Source organism: Aulonocara stuartgranti (assembly GCF_965226115.1).
Source record: "Aulonocara stuartgranti genome assembly, chromosome: 4".
Classification (NCBI taxonomy): Eukaryota; Metazoa; Chordata; class Actinopteri; order Cichliformes; family Cichlidae; genus Aulonocara; species Aulonocara stuartgranti.
This window is the reverse complement of record NC_138942.1, coordinates 12,660,437-12,677,720: the sequence shown is the minus strand read 5'-3', so window position 1 is coordinate 12,677,720 and position 17,284 is coordinate 12,660,437. Positions and strand designations below refer to the sequence as shown.

The following is a 17,284-nucleotide window of genomic DNA, read 5'->3' as shown; positions in this document are numbered from 1 at the left end:
TTTTCACACTAGATAAATAACAAATTCAGCAGGTCTGGAAAAACACAATGGATTCGCTTAGGATTTAATAATGGTTATACCATGCACAACAAGGGCTTGCAATGACTCACTGTTATACAGGGATATTTTGTAGGTGTAGTTAGTATGCCAACCTTTATTCCATTCGTAGCCATTCTACTATAATGCAGATAAAATATAAAACATTGCATCCATAGTGAAAGTCAGATTCTGGTTTGTTCTACCTGCTTATAAAGGATTCCTCAATATTAACATAAATAAATAAAAAACAATAATTTTTAAGTTCAGTCATTGGTGTGCAGTACAGACTTCTGATTTGCAAGTTTTGTTTAATTTATGTCTATAAACAAACTACACTTAATTCACTGTAACACCTTGTGCAAAATACAGAATTTATTTGCAGATTCTGTTTTAAATATTAGGAAGCAGGAAAGTGTCAGATGAGCTGGCAGGATGCAACTGTTTTTTCTATGTTAGGTCAGTATTTTCTGCACAGTACAGAAGACATTAAAGTGTTAGATGTGTTGTTTAGTGTCTTCACACACTGTTTTTGGTCAAATAAGCAAAATCGCATAATACTTCAATGTAAGACTGCAATGCTTTCTAAGAGTGCCTGTGAGTGTGTTTATTTCAGCAGGGTCTTCATAACTCTTATGGAAGAACCTTTGTAACCACCACCAAAGTGGTTCCAGTGATTCAGGTAGTGGAAGAGTTGGTAAAGCTGGTTCCTCTTTGCAAATCCTGGTGCTTGGGGAATCTTGCTGTGGTATGCAGAGTAAAAAGCACTGTTGAAGCCACCAAACATCCCGGCAATACCCAACTCAAACTCAGAGTGGCCGTAGAAGGAAGCAGGATCGAAGATGACTGGGCCGTCTGCACATTCTGCCACGTTTCCTCCCCATAAATCTCCATGTAGGAGAGCAGGGACTATCTCCACATCTTTGAAGAACTGAGGGATCTTCAGCTGGAAATAAGAGACACAACATGCACATTACAATGCTGATACAATCATAATGTCTTGTGCAAAATATGTTTAATTTCAAACAGGATCAAAGGGAGGTTGCACCTGTAACTCAGCCCATAGTTCTCTGGTCTCCCTGTCTCCATACGATTTCTCCACCATGTTAAGCTGGTGCTGTAGCCTCTGCTGGGTGTAGAATGGAACCCAATCACTCTGCCATTGATTGTCCTGGAGAGGTAAGAATGAGAAAAAACTGTGATGCTGCTGAAATTCACTTTAACATCTTGAAGATTTGGAGACCAAACATTTGTAACACAACTTAGAGACATCAATACTGTACACCCTCCACTAGAATGCAGACACAGTATATAGACACATATACATTGGCTTTACCTGTGGCAGATATCCACAGCATGTAGTTACATGGAAGCCAAATTTTTCAACAGCAGCCACATCTGACTGCCCCGCTCCTTTTCCTGCATATATAGCCGTAATATTAATAAACAGTAATCACAAACTTTTTACCTTAAATTTGACACAGTTCATTATTATTCATTGGTGTGTGTGTGTGTGTGTGTGTGTGTGTGTGTGTGTGTGTGTGTGTGTGTGTGTGTGTGTGTGTGTGTGTGTGTGTATTATCCACATTGTGGCATCCTAAGATGAAGTTAAACTGAATTACCCACTGTCTGTTGCTCTTTATTTAATTTTTCCAGTTGTTTCTTGTTGTGAAGATGCAGATCTGCCATCTTCTCTCCTAGCTGTTTTGAGTACCTGCTCATTGTGTTTAAAAATCAAGTATGTCATTGAAAAAATATTTTGCTCAGTGTTTCTAAAACTAAATTCATCTGCCCAAATTCTGCTTTAATCTGCACTAAAGAAAAAAATGTAGTCAAGAGCTCTCTTACTTGCTAAGACTGTTCATGTCCAGATGTTCCATCACAAATACAGAGCCTCCTGTGTCAAGCTCAATCACCTTTATGGGCTTGGGGACTTTCACGGTTTCTGTCTTTACAATAGCCTCCAGACTGGCCATTTCTCCATCAAACATCAGTTTGGCCTGGATAATTTAAAGACAGGACAACACGGTCTGGTAAACACAAGCTTCAGTAAATGTGAATTTTTGCATTGTTCTCCACTCCACAACATCTACACAAAGTCCACGGACAGTAGTGTGGTGCAGCTGCTGGATCATGTCCCATTCATTTAAGTCCCGAGTTGAGCACACGCCGAAAGCCGATCATGAACTGAATGACACAACAGTTAAAGAAAATGAAAAACTAACAATAACAAATACCTCACTCTTGTGATTTATCTTTACAAACACTTTCCCAGTGTCAGTATGATAACTCTGTCCCTCGCTGATGCATCCACCTCCAGCATGACCAGCTGATTTCAGCATGGTTGTCCCCAACTCCCTCTTTAACTTAGCTTCCATGATTATTTATCATCAGTTCCAGGACAGTTACAGCAGGACTAAAACCACCTACGCATCGCAAATGCGGGTATGAAAGTCTTTCTGACAGTTTCCGTTGCGGCAGCCAACCAGGACTTTGTCCCGAAGCAGGATCTTGTTTTTCTTCCGTTATGTAAATAATGATTGAGTAGTAGCCAATCATAAACAAGTCTGGGTTGATTGATTTCTACTTTGTCCAATAGTTGCGACGTTTGTCCGGTCACGTGAACGTCGCCATGGTGCCAAGTGAGGCTACAGCTATACGCTACGAGTTTAACTATGGTTCTGCGGAAAAACCGGCATGACCAGCAAAGAAATGTGTTTACTCCTCGGAGCGACCGGTGTTGGAAAGACGTTGTTGCTCAAACGTCTACAAAATATCCTTTGTGGCCATGTGAATTTCTTTGACGTAAAAGGAAATACTACCAAATAGCTTAATTAGCTAACTAATTTAGCCTATGAGCTTGTGTAGTACTTAAGTTGCTAAGTAATGGACGACCAGGGTTTGTATATCGCCTTTCCCAATTGCCAAATGTCGATACCCAGTGTTATTTTATTTTGCATCGGTATGTGTACAAATTCATTTTCATAATAAGATCTGTAAGAGAGATTATTATTACAATATTTAAGCTTTGGTAGCCCTTATTAGTCCAATAGTTTGGAAATTCACATTACAGCAGAAATTAGTGCTGTACTGTAATGTGAAATTGTCAATGGTCAGAAAGTGGATAATAACAGTAATAATTATAATTATATAAAACAATAGGAAACATGTACAAGATAGACGAAGTATAATTTAAATGTGTGTACATATATGTCGCAGTGATAAAATAAAATAACATCTTTAGATGCCTAGAAGCAAAAAAACAGAGCCCCAGATGATGCTAATAGAAGATGGAGTGTTGAAAACAGTTGCACACTGTGATTTATCAGTCCCCAATGTGTGCATGTGTAAGTATACATGTGTTTTACTGCTGCGGCTCTGCTGGATGAAAAGACCTCCAATATTGCTCCTTTACACACCGTGGGTCCAGCAGCCTGACGCTGAAGAAGCTGCTCAGTGCTGTAAGAGTGTCCTGCATGGGGTGGGATGTGTTTAGCTACCATGCTACCTGTCACTTACTACCTCCACTGGGTCAAGAGGGCATCACGTTGGCACTCTTGGTCTACCTGTTTCAATTCTTTTTGACCCCAGTAGAGATACTGCTGCCCCAACAGACCAGCACCATTACAGATAGCTGTTGGAACCACAGAGTCTTCAGGAGCTTCTCCTGCACTTCAAAAGTCCTTGGCATACTTACCAGATACAGCCTGCTCTGTCCTTTTTGGTAAATAGCATTTTTTTTGATATAGTCCACATTCTCCATTTCGTAAGTGGAGAAGGATATTTGTGCCTGTGGACGTTCACCACCAGCCCTTTGGTTTTTCCAGTATTTATCTGGAGGCAGTTCTCGTTCACATAGCTATTTCAGAGATTGAAAGGGAAGTGATCTGCAACAGCACAAGTTAAACACTATCCTCCAGTTGCCTAGATTACATGCATGGGGCCCATCGCATATAAACTTAGCCCAAATTGGTGGATTATTAATAAACTGTCATCTGAACAGATGACGTGATTTCATTTGTGAGGTGACAAGTCAACAGTAGTCTCTCAGCTGTGACATCACCAACCTTACTCATAACAAATATTCAAGTTCTACTTTCATAGCTCATAAAATATTGCGTAAACATTTCAAAATGTTTTTCTTTAAAGCTGATAGCAATGCTGTCTCCAGTCGATTTTCCTATCAGATTTCATTTACAGTTTATCGTACATGGTTTAGATGAATTGGGGACACCACCTTCAACTCTTCCCACAGTAAGTACTAATGGACAGTTCAAAGTCTCTGACACCTTATCCGTGTAAGTTCTCCATCTCCAGTCTTCATTCTTTGTAGGTAGGAACCAATCTGACAGATCTAACCGTGAAGAAGAAGAAGGTGACTGTGAGAGAGCTGGGAGGCTGCATGGGCCCTATATGGCCCAGTTACTTCAAAGACTGCTCCTCTGTCATTGTATGATCTTTGTATACATGCTGTTTATATTTGTAATATTCAATATGGGTTTACTAAATTGAAGTACTTGAGTAGATTTCTTTTGTTTCTCCATAGTTCATGGTGGATTCGGCCAACATTGCTCAGATATCCTCCTCCTGTATCCAGTTGCTGTCAGTACTGTCAGCTGAGCCTCTGAGCAAGGCCTCCGTGCTTATTCTCTTCAACAAGAGGTGACACTCGTAGAATACACATCAGTCTCTATTAGTGTTTTACCATATTGTACAGGATCTCTAGCAGGTTTAATGCAATTTGTATGTAATAAGGAAAGCTAATAATACCACTAGGAAATTTTTGATTTTCTTTTCCAATTTTATATTTTCCCCCAGGGACATGCCTTGCACTATGAGCCTTATAGAGATAAAGTCACTGTTCAGGATGGATGACATTGTTGCATCTGCGACTCAGCCAATCACAACACTGGAAGTCAGTGCCAGATCTGGAGAGGGACTTAAAGAGGTGATGAGCTGGCTGGAGTCCGTCACAGTCAAGTGACATACGCTTACTGATTACTTCATTAGGTACACAATTACTCTTTCATGCAAATATCTAATCAGCTAATAACATGGCAGTAACTGAATTAGTTTAAGCATTGAAACATGGTAAAGATGATCTGCTGAACCGAGTTCTCTGGGTTCTCTGGCCTTGTTGTTGTAGATGATCAGAGGAAAAGGAGACCAGAGGGGCTAAGAACAGGAAACAGGCTATAGTTTGCACAGGCTAACCAAAGTTAGACATCAAAGAATTGAAAAATGTTGCCTGGTCCAGTGAGTGTAAGTTTCTCCCAGCAATTTGGATGGTATTGTTACAATTTGGCATAAATAAAATGAAAGTATAGATCCACGCTGCCTTATATCAGAGGATCAGGCTGGTAGTGGTGTAATGGTGTGCCGGATATTTTCTTGGTACCCTGCACCCAGCAGGATAACACAGTATGTCACAAAGCTCCAGTCATGAACTTGACAATCAGTTCACTGTACTCAAATGGCCACAAGAGTCACCAGATCTCAATCCAGTGGAGCACCTTCAAAGTCTGGTGCAAACTCACACCATGGTTGTGCATATGACAGATCTGCAGCAAATACATAAGACTGTCAAGTCAGTATGGACCAAAATCCAAGGAATGTTTCTAGCACCTGGTTAAATAGAATTAAAACAGCTCTGAAGGAAAAATGGGTCCAACCCTGAACTAGTGAGGTATACTTAATAAAGTGGCCAGTGACTGTGTGTGTGTGCGTGCGTGCCAGTTTCTGTATTTGTATCTTATAATAGTGATACTGTTTATACAAAAAATGTTCTGCCTTTTGGTCTTTATCAGCTTATATGCTACTCTGTTGAGGTTTTCATGGTGTGTTTCTTGTGTAAGAGTGTTTATCTTTGGTAGCACAAAGACATAACTGTACATTAGGCAGAGTGAAGAGGACGAAGTGATAGTATAACAGGATCAAATGATTGTCTCATTTGCAAAGGTCTTACTTTCATGCATTTGTTATTCGACGCAGAGTGGGAATCTGAGGTATTCCTGATTGATACTGTCACTTATAAGAGTTCCTGTTTTCTGTTATGGCTGTTTTCCATGGCTGTAAATCACGTGAACTCTGTCTGAAATTAAAAAAAGCTCTTTCACTTCAGATTTAATATAAAAAAAAAAAAAATGAGTAACAACTCTTATAGAACTTTATGAAGATTTTACAGAATATTTTCTCATGTAAGGCATTCAGTATTTATCTTTGTATATGTTTTTTTTCTTAATGAAATTTGGATTTTGTGTATGAACTTTGTTTTCAGTGTATGTGGATGTTATGTTTTAATTGAGAGGAGCAGTTTTTTGTGTTTCTTTTTTGGCTTATTGTCACTTTTTTCTGTTTATTCTGGTAGTGATGCAATGTAAGAGGTAATATTGCTGACTTCACCACCAGCAGGGGGCGCAAACTGCTTATGAGACAGTGATACTGAGTGTGTTCCTGAGTCGTCATGATTTCATGTGGCATGTATTGATACCAAGGGAAATGAGTAAATGCAAGTGAATAAACCCATGTGAAGAACTGAGCAGTGTTGTAAATACACTCCTATATTTGGTGAAGTCAGTGGTTTGCAAGCAATGAATAAACTCATATTCATACATTTTTTAAGGTTACTTCATATGAATTATTTGCTCACAGTCCTCCCAAACTATTACTTCATTCGCCACTTGAATTTCATAATAGCAGACTGGTATACACTGATTTTCCCCCACCAGCTCTGTTCCAGCCATATACCAGTATGATGCAGTACTTCAAGCAGCGAACAGGTAGATGTGCACATACCGAGAATGTGTAATCAGCAGTGACCACCTAAACCTGTAATGCATCTTCCCTCTACTTACAGCTTAGTTTGTTGACAGCAAAATATTATCAGACCTTTTGTTTCTACGTTGTAGGGTATGACCTTGAAATTGTACTTGACACTTGGTAGTTAGATTTAAAAAAAAAAAAAAAAAAAAAAAAAAAAGTGTTATCTCTGTTGTAGTCTGTTCATTAAAAGAGGAGCAGGATATGTTGCTGCAGTGAAGAGCAGATTCAGCTTGTGTCTACCTAAAGGTTATTGTGCATTACAAGAATATAAAAACAACTAAGAATAGGTTTTTCATACAAGTCCATTGGGCTGTAGTTTGGTGTGCAGTTAGAGCAATATTTCAAGAGGACAATTTAGTGAATTTCCATTTTTCTAAAATATTTTTTCCGGTTTAGTTTGTCCTCATAAGAAGGGGTTTTGACTGCTCTGTGCGGCCTGTGATCCCTGAGCACTTGCTGAAGAGAAAGGCAACAAGGGCTCAGGGAGCCTCACTGGCAAGTCCAGTCCAGGATGGGTGGGGTGAGTATGTGACGACGGGATGCTGGCACCCGGATGACTTGTAGGCAGCGGCAAGGAGGCACTGTATGGAAGAGAAGTGGCGTGGGGAGCCGTCAAGGCGGAGCCGGTGCCCATTTGATTTAGACTTAGTTTCGGCTGATCTGCTTGGAATGGATTGCTGGGTGAAGGAGCATTCAGGCCTATGTGAAAAGAAATAAAGAGAAAAAGTCTACTTTTAACACCTATTCAAAGTTTATTTTTTCTAAAACTGAGCCTTGAACCTGATGAGTCAATGACCTCTTTATGTCTCTCATGACGCTACAGTTTCAAGCACACACTGTTCCCAAAACTCATCTGAGATTTAAAAGGCAGGAACAAAAAAAAAACTTTAATTCTCATTCACAAACCAACTGGAGATCACAAAAAACAGATACCAGCAAGGATAAATGGAAAAATGGAAATATCTAGCACTCTGCACGTGGGGGTTTTACTGCAGTCGTTACATGGCAGCGGATTATCACTCGCCTGCATTTACCAGTACATGGCACACACTGGTAAATGATTAACACTGCCAGGTGGTGGTTGTGCTCATCTTATGCACAACCAGCACCTGGCTGATTTGAATACAATGTTTTAACTACTCTGTATGTCCAATAACAAAGTGCAATGACTGCACCTGCAGTCAATAATACAAAACATACCTGATAAAAACGGGTTCTTGTTCTTGGCTGATGGGTTTCCTGGGATCAAGCTGTCCAAGTTCACCAAGGAAGCTGCCGAAGGGTCCAGGAAGGACTCGGGTGTCCGGCATGTTCGAGAGCTGGGGTCATTCAGGCTTTCTCGAAGACGAGAAAGGTCAAAAAGCTCAGGGCTGTCCTCTCGCCCACTAGCCCCGTTCACCTGACCACCATCCATAGCGTCATCAAACAGATCAGCATCTGTCAGCAGAAAAGTAGAAAGACAAGTAAGACTGCAAGTGGAACCAACGTACAAAAAGTAGAACAAGAATAGCAGATAGTGTATTGTTTACCTGAGGGACTTAGAGTTCGGGGAGCAGGTTCTGTAGGTGCTGATCTTCCTAAAGGCGCTGTGAACAGATCAGCTCCTGACGAGGATAAAAACATGACAGAAATGCTATTTAACTTTCTGTGGAACATAGGTAGTTTTTAAGATATCCAGGTGACGTCTTTATTTTAGTTACCCTACTTGTAAGTGAAAACACTCACCTGTATTTGCAGGCAAAGACCATACAGGACTGAGGCTGGAGACGTTGTCCTGTGGTGGATCCCAGGGGTTGGCTGGAGGTTCCCACGGTGGGGGAGGGCTATTTGAAGGTGGAGGTACCATCCATGGAGAATCAGCTCTTGGAACGCGGCTGCCTTCTTAATTAACACACAAATAAAAGAGTGTTAGCCGGTGAGCAGTTCAAATTATTTTGTAGGTACAAAAAGCAGAGAGTTTCATGTAAAAAAAAAAAAAAAAAAAAAAGATTCTTCATCTTCATACGATTCCATCTAAAATAATATACCATGACCAAGCCAACTCAAGGCTCACCGAAAGAGTCCCAATGGTCTGTACCTCCAGCCCCAGCAGCTGCCTGGTGTGAGGCATTATTCCACCGATGGTCACTGGGAGGCAGATCTGTGGGTACTGCGAAAACATCTACCAGGTCCATAAAGGCCGTCTGACCAAATTCATCAAAGAAAAAAACAAAACCAGAAAAAGTTTATATTTCAACATATATTTTGACAGTATTATTGAATGTTTTCATAGTCATATACTACTGCTTATGTTTCAAGCTTTCATACCCCGCCTTTTTTCTCCATTTCACGTTTGCTCTCGTCCAGAGCTTTCTGGAGCAGGGACTCATCTCCTTGGCGGCTGAGCTGCTCCTTTCAACAGATAAAAGACACACGTAAGCCTTTACGGGTCACATATTGTCACATCACACTATATTTCTCATTCAGTGACGGTGCACAGGAAAAATAGATGGCTTGCATTTTTCCTATGCAACATATGTACACAGTTGGCAGAAACCAGAAAATTCCCTGGCCAAAGAGAGGACAGAAAGCAGAGCATCCCTGTGATCTCTAACAGAGCAGTTCTATTGTGTTACTATATAGGAGTGTAGACAGAGAGGGTAAAAAAGGGGGAGGAAAGAGACAAAGAGAGTGAGACAGGAAGCGGGGGTCCAAAGGTTGCCGAGATAATACAACAAAGTGAACGTTATACAACTTTTTCAAACAAGGCAAAGAAAAGGAAGCAGAAAGTGTGGCAATAAGGTACTGTAAAGGTTGTATGGGGGAAAATATAATTTAAAAAAAAATACAGAGAGAAAGGATGATTTAGGACAAGTGGCACTGATCATATAATGGCTTATGTTGTAACAGAGGACTGAAATTAAACAGGTAATATTCTCCTGAGCTATTCAGGAAGCAAGTCTGAATTTACATTATAAATAAAGTATTGTGCAAAAGTTTTGACCCACATTTAATTTCCTTATATATATATATATATATATATATATATATATATATATATAGGCAAAATAGTAATGTATTCATTTATGATTTATTTATTTAAGATGTGGAATAAGATGGCTTGAAATACAGCATATATAGCAGCTTTCTTTCTTCTTTGGATGTTGGCTGTCTTTACTTCTGTTCTCTGTCAAGATGATCTCACACTGTTACAATAATGGTGAGGTGTGGGCTCTGTGGAGGTTAATTCATGACCAATAGTGTTCCACTGTGTGTTTTTCTTTGCTGGATTTTTCCTGTTTCTTAAGAACATGATAAACCCTGAGACACATTGGCGACCTGCCCAGGGTGCACCCTACCATTCGCCCTATGGCAGTTGGGATACGCTCCAGCCCACCCATGACTCTGAATTGGATAAGCAAAAGAAGATGGATGGATGACTTTCAGATGCTTTCCATTTCCTTTTTTAGTCCTTCCACTTCTTTTGTCCTCCACTTGTCTGATTTCCTTAAATTTATAATGAACACACCGCACACCATGCTGAGATATGGCGAGTTTTAGCTAATAGCTTTGTGGGAATCACCTTGTTGGTGCAAAATGATTCTTTTTGGTTTGTCAAACCGTGTCATCTTTAGTACTTTTCATAGATTCAACTAAAGAAAATGGAAAAATTTTTTTGATTTTTGTGACAGACTGGAAGTGCCAAAATATACCATTTACAGTTGCTTCTTTGCTAAGTTGTCTGTGTTTACACAGCACTGATTCATCACTTGAGCAGGCTGCCTTTTTTTTTTTTTTTTTTTTTTTTGCTTAAATGATTGTTTTTTTTAAGCCACGTAACACTACCAAGAAAATAAAAATCCTTTAATAATGAGTGGAAAAAACAGTCAATGTCCAAGGAAAAGCTTTGAAAGACCTCCAAAAAGTCTGGAGAATTATGGCTTAAGACAACTTCAAAAAATAAAACAGTTACAAGTCTGGTTCCGTAGAAGCCAGAAATGAGGGGGTGGCTCAAGTCTTTTGCACAGCACTGTAATTCAAACTGAAGTGACAAGTGTGGTCACCTGCACCTTCATTTTTTATAAATAACTTGTGAAAAATGTCACGACAGTTCTTACTGTCTATTTCAAAAGTGCTTAGGAAATGGTTCAAGTCCTCTCACCCACTCCCCAGGACACTCTACCTGCTGGTGCTCCTCCTTGCTCAAGCTCAGGGCCAACTGGAGCTGAGTTTCCTCGTCCATATCCAGGGCAGCAGCAGGAGCGCGTTGGACTGGCTGTGAAAGTGTAAACCAAGGAGGGATTTACAGTCAGCTTCCATTTTACCAGAAATAAAGTTGGGCATCCTCACAGTACTTCACAAGCAAATTTAACAGGTTTCCCAATCAATGTGAAGGAGCCAGTCCTTTGCCCTTCCCTGGCACCACACCAGAAGGTCAGCAGCACCAGGTCAGAGCCTGAGATGTGTGTCTCATACAAGTGTACTCAGAGGAAACAACTTATGGTTAGTATAAGAAAAAACAAAGGATGAAACCACAATTGGTTAATTTTTAGAGAAAGTTGCATATTTCTTTGCTGTTCAAAAGTGAGTGAGTGAAGGGGGGATAGTTCAGTTGTAGGAAGGAGAGAAAGTGAGTAGGCATGCAGTTGCTTCTGTGAAGGAAAAATACTGGAATGTGATACTGGGTTAAATGTTTAAACCAAGGGACAAAGAAAAAATGCAAAGGTAGCTGCATCCCTCCCAGTATACATGTACCTGGTGGGCCTCCTCTTTGCTGAGGCTCATAGCGATCTGGAGCTGGGTCTGCTCATCGATATCCACTCGAGGAGGTGGCTAGAGTTACACATGAGGGAATTGGAGGAAGGCAAATCAAAAAAAATGGTAAAAAAGCATGCTTGATTTTGCTGTAATGATAGGCTATGCTGGAAAGAAGAGAAACAGATCAAATGCCTTGGATTTCTTATCAAAAAATCACAGCCGATTTGTCTGATTGCTGAAGTGGAAACTGATATGCACTCTAATATATTCCTACAGGAGCTGAAGCAGGAAGTCTCCGAGGGCAAAGCTGCCCTTGGCATGGAGACCGAGGCGGGCTGTGGAAGCTTGAGAGTGGATCAATGCACACATTCTGTCTGGCTTCTCACTCTTTCGCTCCCAGCTTCCTCACTCTGCTCGGTCATTGTTGGCTACATCAGAGGTTGAGCTGATGATATCATTTTCTGACAACAGTTCTGGAAAATACACAGTCAGGAGCAACGCTTCACCACTGGGGCAGCTGTTTAATGTTTTACTACAGCATAAAATGTCAACAACAAAGCGAAGAAGCCTCTTTCTGTCTGGCGCATGTGCCTGTAAGCGTGAAAGGTTTGTGCTCACTGAAAGAGCGAGTGTGTTGTGTGTTTTTGTACCTTTTCACTTTCTTCTCGGCTCATAGCCAGGGCCAGCTGCAGCTGTAGCTCCTCTTCGCCACTGGTTGCTGGCCGTGCTTGTTCCAGGTCTGGAGCTAGTTGAGGAGAGAAAGAGCAGAGGGGAGTGGGTTTTAGGGAGGAATGGGGAGCCATAGGATGAGAGAAACATCAACAGATGGAGGGAGGAAGGGGATGCAAAGCCAAGAAAGAAACACTTTAGGGTGATTTTTAAGGTCAGAAACGAGCTGGCACTGTTTTTGCATGTTAATTTTCCATTGCCTGTTGTTAAGGGCCTTTGATCACATTGCTTGCCACAGTCTGCCTGCACTGAGAACAATGGTGTGGCTGTGTGGAGAGTTCGGCTGGTGGTGGGGGAGAGGAATGGATGGATTGGAGTGGGGCCCACCTTATTACCCCGAATCCTCTGGGCCAGTTGGAGGATTCAGGTCCAGATTTGAGAGAGGGAATAGGGAAGGGGGTCGGGGGGAGCTGGCAGTTTACCAGTCTGGGTGCCAGGCTGTGGGTCACAGGGCTAAAAGAGGGAAGCAGGCCACACGCTGGAAAAGTCAGGTCTCGGAAACCAATCTTTTCCACCGCACTGCCCCTCAATATCCCCCGTCTGAGCTGGAATACTTTCTAGCAATTAGCTGCTGACAACCTGGTGACCCCCTCCCACGGTACTAATCATTATCATTATCATGGAATCTTCTGGAAATCACCAAAATATCCCCCCTTTTTATAGTTAAAATCAGCTAGAGAGAAACAACAACAGAGGACTGGTGGGGCTTTCTAAATCATCTGGGGTTTCTTTATCCAATTCCTTGCTATGATTTCTGGAATGGATAGGAAAGCCTCCTTCAAATAAACCATGCTATTTTTATAGTATCTCTGAACCACAGAACCAGAGCTAGGAATTGGACACTGGCCATGTGCTTCCGCTGGCACTCATTCTTGCTCAGAAAAGTATGCTAGTAATTTGTATTAGGTGGAAAATCTGTTGAACAAAAAAAAGAAAGAAAGAAAATACAGTCATATACCGTCTTGCGGGTATACAGTATTTACTTTTCCCTCATGAAGCAAGCCACAGACATAAAAAGATAAACATCTGCCCTTGAGACACCACAAGGGCAAAAGTTACTAACGGCCTTTTTAAACAACATTCCCCACAAAGACCACACATTTGCCAAAGTATAGTACAGACCAGTAGCACCACATTTATAAATGATGCATTTAGCTTTCCAGTTAGAGTTGTCACTTGTAGCTGATGAAGTCAGTGATACCATCTCTCCTCAGTCGCACACTGAAAATTTCAGTCTTATATCATCAACCCATCTAATGACCTAAACACTTAAGTGGCAGATGACAGAGTATCACCTCAAGGAAACATGCTGTAAACCTGTGTTGGAGTGAAACAAGCACACATTGGGCCTCTTCTCTATCATAAATCCAGTTTAGCTGCCAGACAATCAAAGGAATGCAGATGCCCAACAGTGTGAAGAGAGCAAAACTGAAACGAAATCGCAGTCAGTTTATGCATGTCAAGGCTCGGAAAGGTGGAGCGTGAGTATTAAAACTAAGTGTTTTCGAAACTACCTTGAAAACAGGTTTTGATTTACTTCATCACATAAGAGTTCAGGGAACTTATCAGATGAACTCATGACCATTTTAACTTGTGACTTGCCATGTGAGTGATTCAGAAAAATGACAGCTCCCGTGCAAAAGGAAATATTCAAGTACTCAACACTGTGTGCTTTGAGTAATGTAATATATAGTCTGTAGTTACACAACAGCCCCTGCTACTCACAGTGGAAGGAGGAAGGAGAGCTTCTGCACCTGACGCCCTCATCACTCGGGTATCCTGGGTAAGGAGGAGGTAAGGGACTCGAACCTAAGCTACTTGTGACCCCTGTCATGCGTGTTTTGGTCTTCAGTGCCTGGGTTCGCTCCTTCTTTAGCTTTTCTTCATCCCTCAACAGAGCCACCAACTGTTTAGCCTTTTCCCTCACATTGAGGCCCTGGTCACGTCCATCTCGATCTAAGTACTGGAAGTCTCTCAGTGTCTGAATGCTGTATATGTTGTCCCGGCAATCCCTGGCTACGCGCTCAGACCCTGTTTTGATTAAATAGTCCAGTAGCGTGAGCGCCTTGTAAACATGCCTCCAGTTTTTGCCGTGATCATTGAGCCTCTTCCAGACCATACCCATAACCTCGGTGAAAGCCACAACATTGAAGGTCAGATCTGCAATTTCAGCCATGAGCGAGCTGGAGGGTCCCCAGGGGTCGTTGGAGGTGGCCTCTCTAACCTTTATCTCGGCCTCGGTGTAGTTGTTGACCATGTTTTTCATTTGGCGGCGGATCGATGATGTCTGCATGATGGCAGCGGTGTTTAACAGGTAGAGGAAGAAAATCTAGCAGCAGCAGGCCAGCCCACTGTGTTGCTTCAAAGGAAAACGGCTTGTTCAGCTTAATGGAAAAATGCGGTTAAAGGGAAGGCCCAAAGGTGACTTCAGCTGTGTCCACAAGTGTGCTCCTTCTGGAAGAATAAAAACATGATTTAAGCATATGCATATGTAAAATAAGAATTTCACATAACTTGTCAGCTTTATAACTCCTTATACATCATCTTCTGTCTGCAATTATCAGCAGCATTAGTGAGCTCGCCTAGCTCTCATGTTTTCCCACCCATTATTAGTGTTTGGAAGGAGAGAAATAACTCCACGCCTCTGAGCAAAGTGAAAAAAAAAAAAAAACACCTGATCTCGGTTTTCCCCGAATTTACTTGAAGACATGGGCGATGGCTTAAGGCATGCAGTGCACTGTTCCTAAGCGGGCAGCCACCAGCTTGACAAATATTTGCTATATCTTATTTCATTCGTCACTTTTGCTGCTAATAAAAGCACAGTTTTGTGTCATACCAAACTCACTGTATCTGGGACTACTGTTTAATCTGCAGGTGTTGGGCATTATGAGAAAAGGGAGGGGCTCCACCTCCCCTGCTGGTCTGACCTGGTTACATCATCATGACAGCGGTGGTGGGCCTCCCATAACTAACGAAACACCCAGTGTCCTGTACATGTAAGCATATGTCTATCTGCCTGAATCACCAAAATGTTTTTCTGCAGCAGTTACAGAAAATTATGCCTTACAGTACATGTCACTTTGTCCTGAACTTTGGATTGCTTTGTCTTACATAGTCAGGGGAATCATAAGCTAACTGATAAGCTTCCTCTCCCGCACATAAAGGAGTACAAAGATGAGTGACAGCCCAATCACATCAGTAGGACTTACAATAAAAAATAAAAAAAAGTAAAACAGCAAAAATTACGCTTGAAAATCTATTGTGTTACACGAAATATGAGCACACTGCTACTTTTGTCTCTCAAAAGATTTAGCTGTACCTTTGACTGTACCAGGATAAGAGGGAGTGAGTGAGTCTATTTCTGGTTCAAAGAACAGCAGGTTCAGTGATCAATGCAGGCCCGGTTCACTGCTTAGGCCCTTCTTGAAACTACATAGCTGTGCCCAGAAAATAAGAGAAAATGCGTTCTTCCTATAACTTTCTGTCAGTGGAAGTCAGTTTAAAGGAAAAGGTGGTTTTATGAGGGCTAGCAGAGGAGAAATGTTTAACAGAAGTCAGTTAAAGTCTCTCTGGACAGATTTCTGCCTCTGTTAATGTGGCAAAATGAAGACGATAAATTCTTTTTAAGTCAAATTTTGGCACCTCGATTTCGTTAATTATCACAAAGTTCAAAGTACAGCCAGGAAGAGAAGCAGGCCCAAAACATTAACACGCACAAAAACACAACTGATTTTCCATTTCTGACCTTGACTTGACCATTTTCAAATTTGGAGGATTTAAACAATTAAAAAAAAAAAAAAGAAAGAAAAAAAGTCCTGCTTAAATTAAAAGAACGCGATCTATCTGCACTTATAGGACGCAACCCCCCGCCCCAAATAAAACTGCTCCCAGATCGGGCCTACATACCCGCCCAGGTATTCTTCACTGCGGGCTACAGCCGTGAGAAAAATCACTGACCCGCTGGGGGAAAGCGCGGCTCTTTTCCTGGCATGCTCTTTCTGTCCCAAACTAGGAAGACCGGGGCCATTATTGCGTCAAATGCGATGATCGGGTAGGTGAAGTATGTGACCGTGACTCAGCCTTGTTTCCGAGTTTAAAAGTTAAAACCCCGATAAAACGAAAAGAAACCACGAAAAACATAAAGATCGTCTCCACCGTGTCCACTTTCCCTCTTACCTTCATGTCATAGCGCGTCAGTGGGGTCCCAACTTGGGGAAGCTTTGGGTAGAATAAGAAACGCCTCCGCCTCTCGGCATATCCCGTAGCTGTCGCACAGAGAAGAACTAGTGGAGAAAGATATTTAAAGCCCAAAGCAGTCAGCGAGAAGCGCACGGACTGTGTAAGAATCCCAAACTACGGCGCGGAGGCGGAAGCTGCTGTTTAGTTTGTTATCAAACTAAGTTGTGTCTGCTTATCACAAATCCAGGCACTGAGCCTGCAGATGGCACAGCCCCCTATAAACACACACAGTAAAAATGGATGGATGGAGAGAAGGGGAGGGAGGGAGGCCTGCTCGGTGCATGCAGAGTCAGACTTAACTCTTTCACTGCCTGATGGAAAATCATCTGTCGTAACTGAAGCAGGTGATCACAGCACATGCTGAGGAATCTCTCTTTTTCTCTGCCACAAACATTCACAAGCTTAAAACAACTAGAACTGTGTGTAATTTGCGAGTGGTGCAAACACACAGCTAGACCGATGTACAATTTTGTACTGTGAGATAAGAACAAATAATCTAAGCCAGGCACAGATCTTTTCACAGAAAGTCAGCGCTGCAACACTTTTTGAGTGAACATGCTCTCCCATGGGGGAGTGTACAAAGAACTACACTTCCTTCCCACCAGCTTCTTCCATGCATTTCTGCTCTTTACTTATTTATTACCACTAATGGGTTCTTGTCTGAACTCCCATCTTTGTGCATTAAGACCTCAATCTGCTCTGTATTCACTCTGGCTTGGAC

General features: G+C 41.7%; 3 protein-coding genes across 8 annotated transcripts; 1 reads left to right on the top strand and 2 right to left on the bottom strand.

The window, feature by feature from the left end:
* Positions 1–48: 48 nt before the first annotated feature.
* fn3krp (fructosamine 3 kinase related protein) lies at positions 49–2,539 on the bottom strand. Of its 2 annotated transcripts, none has more exons than XM_082529888.1 (6): positions 2,274–2,539; positions 1,885–2,036; positions 1,659–1,753; positions 1,373–1,455; positions 1,085–1,207; positions 49–982 (listed from the first exon to the last, which is right to left on the bottom strand). In XM_082529888.1, exons 1-6 carry the CDS (start codon positions 2,412–2,414, stop codon positions 644–646), a joined length of 933 nt encoding a protein of 310 aa, XP_082386014.1. In that variant the 5' UTR covers positions 2,415–2,539; the 3' UTR covers positions 49–643. The 2 variants fall into 2 exon arrangements, with proteins under 2 accessions (XP_082386014.1, XP_082386015.1); XM_082529889.1 differs by having other exon boundaries at positions 1,659–1,750; positions 2,274–2,535.
* Positions 2,540–2,644: 105 nt separating this feature from the next.
* Positions 2,645–6,652, top strand: arl16 (ADP-ribosylation factor-like 16). Of its 2 annotated transcripts, XM_082529891.1 has the most exons (6): positions 2,645–2,810; positions 4,236–4,290; positions 4,370–4,486; positions 4,583–4,698; positions 4,855–5,046; positions 5,183–6,652. In XM_082529891.1, the coding sequence occupies exons 1-5, from the start codon at positions 2,734–2,736 to the stop codon at positions 5,018–5,020; spliced, it is 531 nt and encodes a 176-aa protein (XP_082386017.1). In that variant the 5' UTR covers positions 2,645–2,733; the 3' UTR covers positions 5,021–5,046; positions 5,183–6,652. The 2 variants fall into 2 exon arrangements, with proteins under 2 accessions (XP_082386017.1, XP_082386016.1); XM_082529890.1 differs by having other exon boundaries at positions 4,855–6,652.
* On the bottom strand, positions 6,576–16,807 carry epn3a (epsin 3a). 4 transcript variants are annotated; one of them, XM_082529884.1, is made up of 11 exons: positions 16,501–16,807; positions 14,050–14,778; positions 12,246–12,340; positions 11,593–11,670; positions 11,021–11,113; positions 9,166–9,249; positions 8,912–9,041; positions 8,584–8,739; positions 8,388–8,462; positions 8,059–8,295; positions 6,576–7,557 (listed from the first exon to the last, which is right to left on the bottom strand). In XM_082529884.1, exons 2-11 carry the CDS (start codon positions 14,615–14,617, stop codon positions 7,262–7,264), a joined length of 1,812 nt encoding a protein of 603 aa, XP_082386010.1. In that variant the 5' UTR covers positions 14,618–14,778; positions 16,501–16,807; the 3' UTR covers positions 6,576–7,261. The 4 variants fall into 4 exon arrangements, with proteins under 4 accessions (XP_082386010.1, XP_082386012.1, XP_082386011.1 ...); XM_082529886.1 differs by having other exon boundaries at positions 8,936–9,041; XM_082529885.1 differs by lacking the exon at positions 16,501–16,807 and adding an exon at positions 16,231–16,315.
* Between the last annotated feature and the right edge of the window lie 477 nt (positions 16,808–17,284).

Excerpts from the sequence above, each read along its gene's own strand:
- arl16 (XM_082529891.1), top strand. The coding sequence starts at position 2,734 with ATGACCAGCAAAGAAATGTGTTTACTCCTCGGAGCGACCGGTGTTGGA. Across the intron at positions 2,811-4,235 it reads TTGCTCAAACGTCTACAAAA|GTTTATCGTACATGGTTTAG; the intron begins TATCCTTTGTGG and ends ATTTCATTTACA. Across the intron at positions 4,487-4,582 it reads AAGACTGCTCCTCTGTCATT|TTCATGGTGGATTCGGCCAA; the intron begins GTATGATCTTTG and ends GTTTCTCCATAG.
- epn3a (XM_082529884.1), bottom strand. The coding sequence starts at position 14,617 with ATGCAGACATCATCGATCCGCCGCCAAATGAAAAACATGGTCAACAAC. Across the intron at positions 9,042-9,165 it reads AAATGGAGAAAAAAGGCGGG|ACGGCCTTTATGGACCTGGT; the intron begins GTATGAAAGCTT and ends GAATTTGGTCAG. Across the intron at positions 8,296-8,387 it reads CCGAACTCTAAGTCCCTCAG|ATGCTGATCTGTTTGATGAC; the intron begins GTAAACAATACA and ends TTCTGCTGACAG.
- fn3krp (XM_082529888.1), bottom strand. The coding sequence starts at position 2,414 with ATGGAAGCTAAGTTAAAGAGGGAGTTGGGGACAACCATGCTGAAATCA. Across the intron at positions 1,208-1,372 it reads GCTGTGGATATCTGCCACAG|GACAATCAATGGCAGAGTGA; the intron begins GTAAAGCCAATG and ends TTACCTCTCCAG. Across the intron at positions 983-1,084 it reads AACTATGGGCTGAGTTACAG|CTGAAGATCCCTCAGTTCTT; the intron begins GTGCAACCTCCC and ends TCTTATTTCCAG.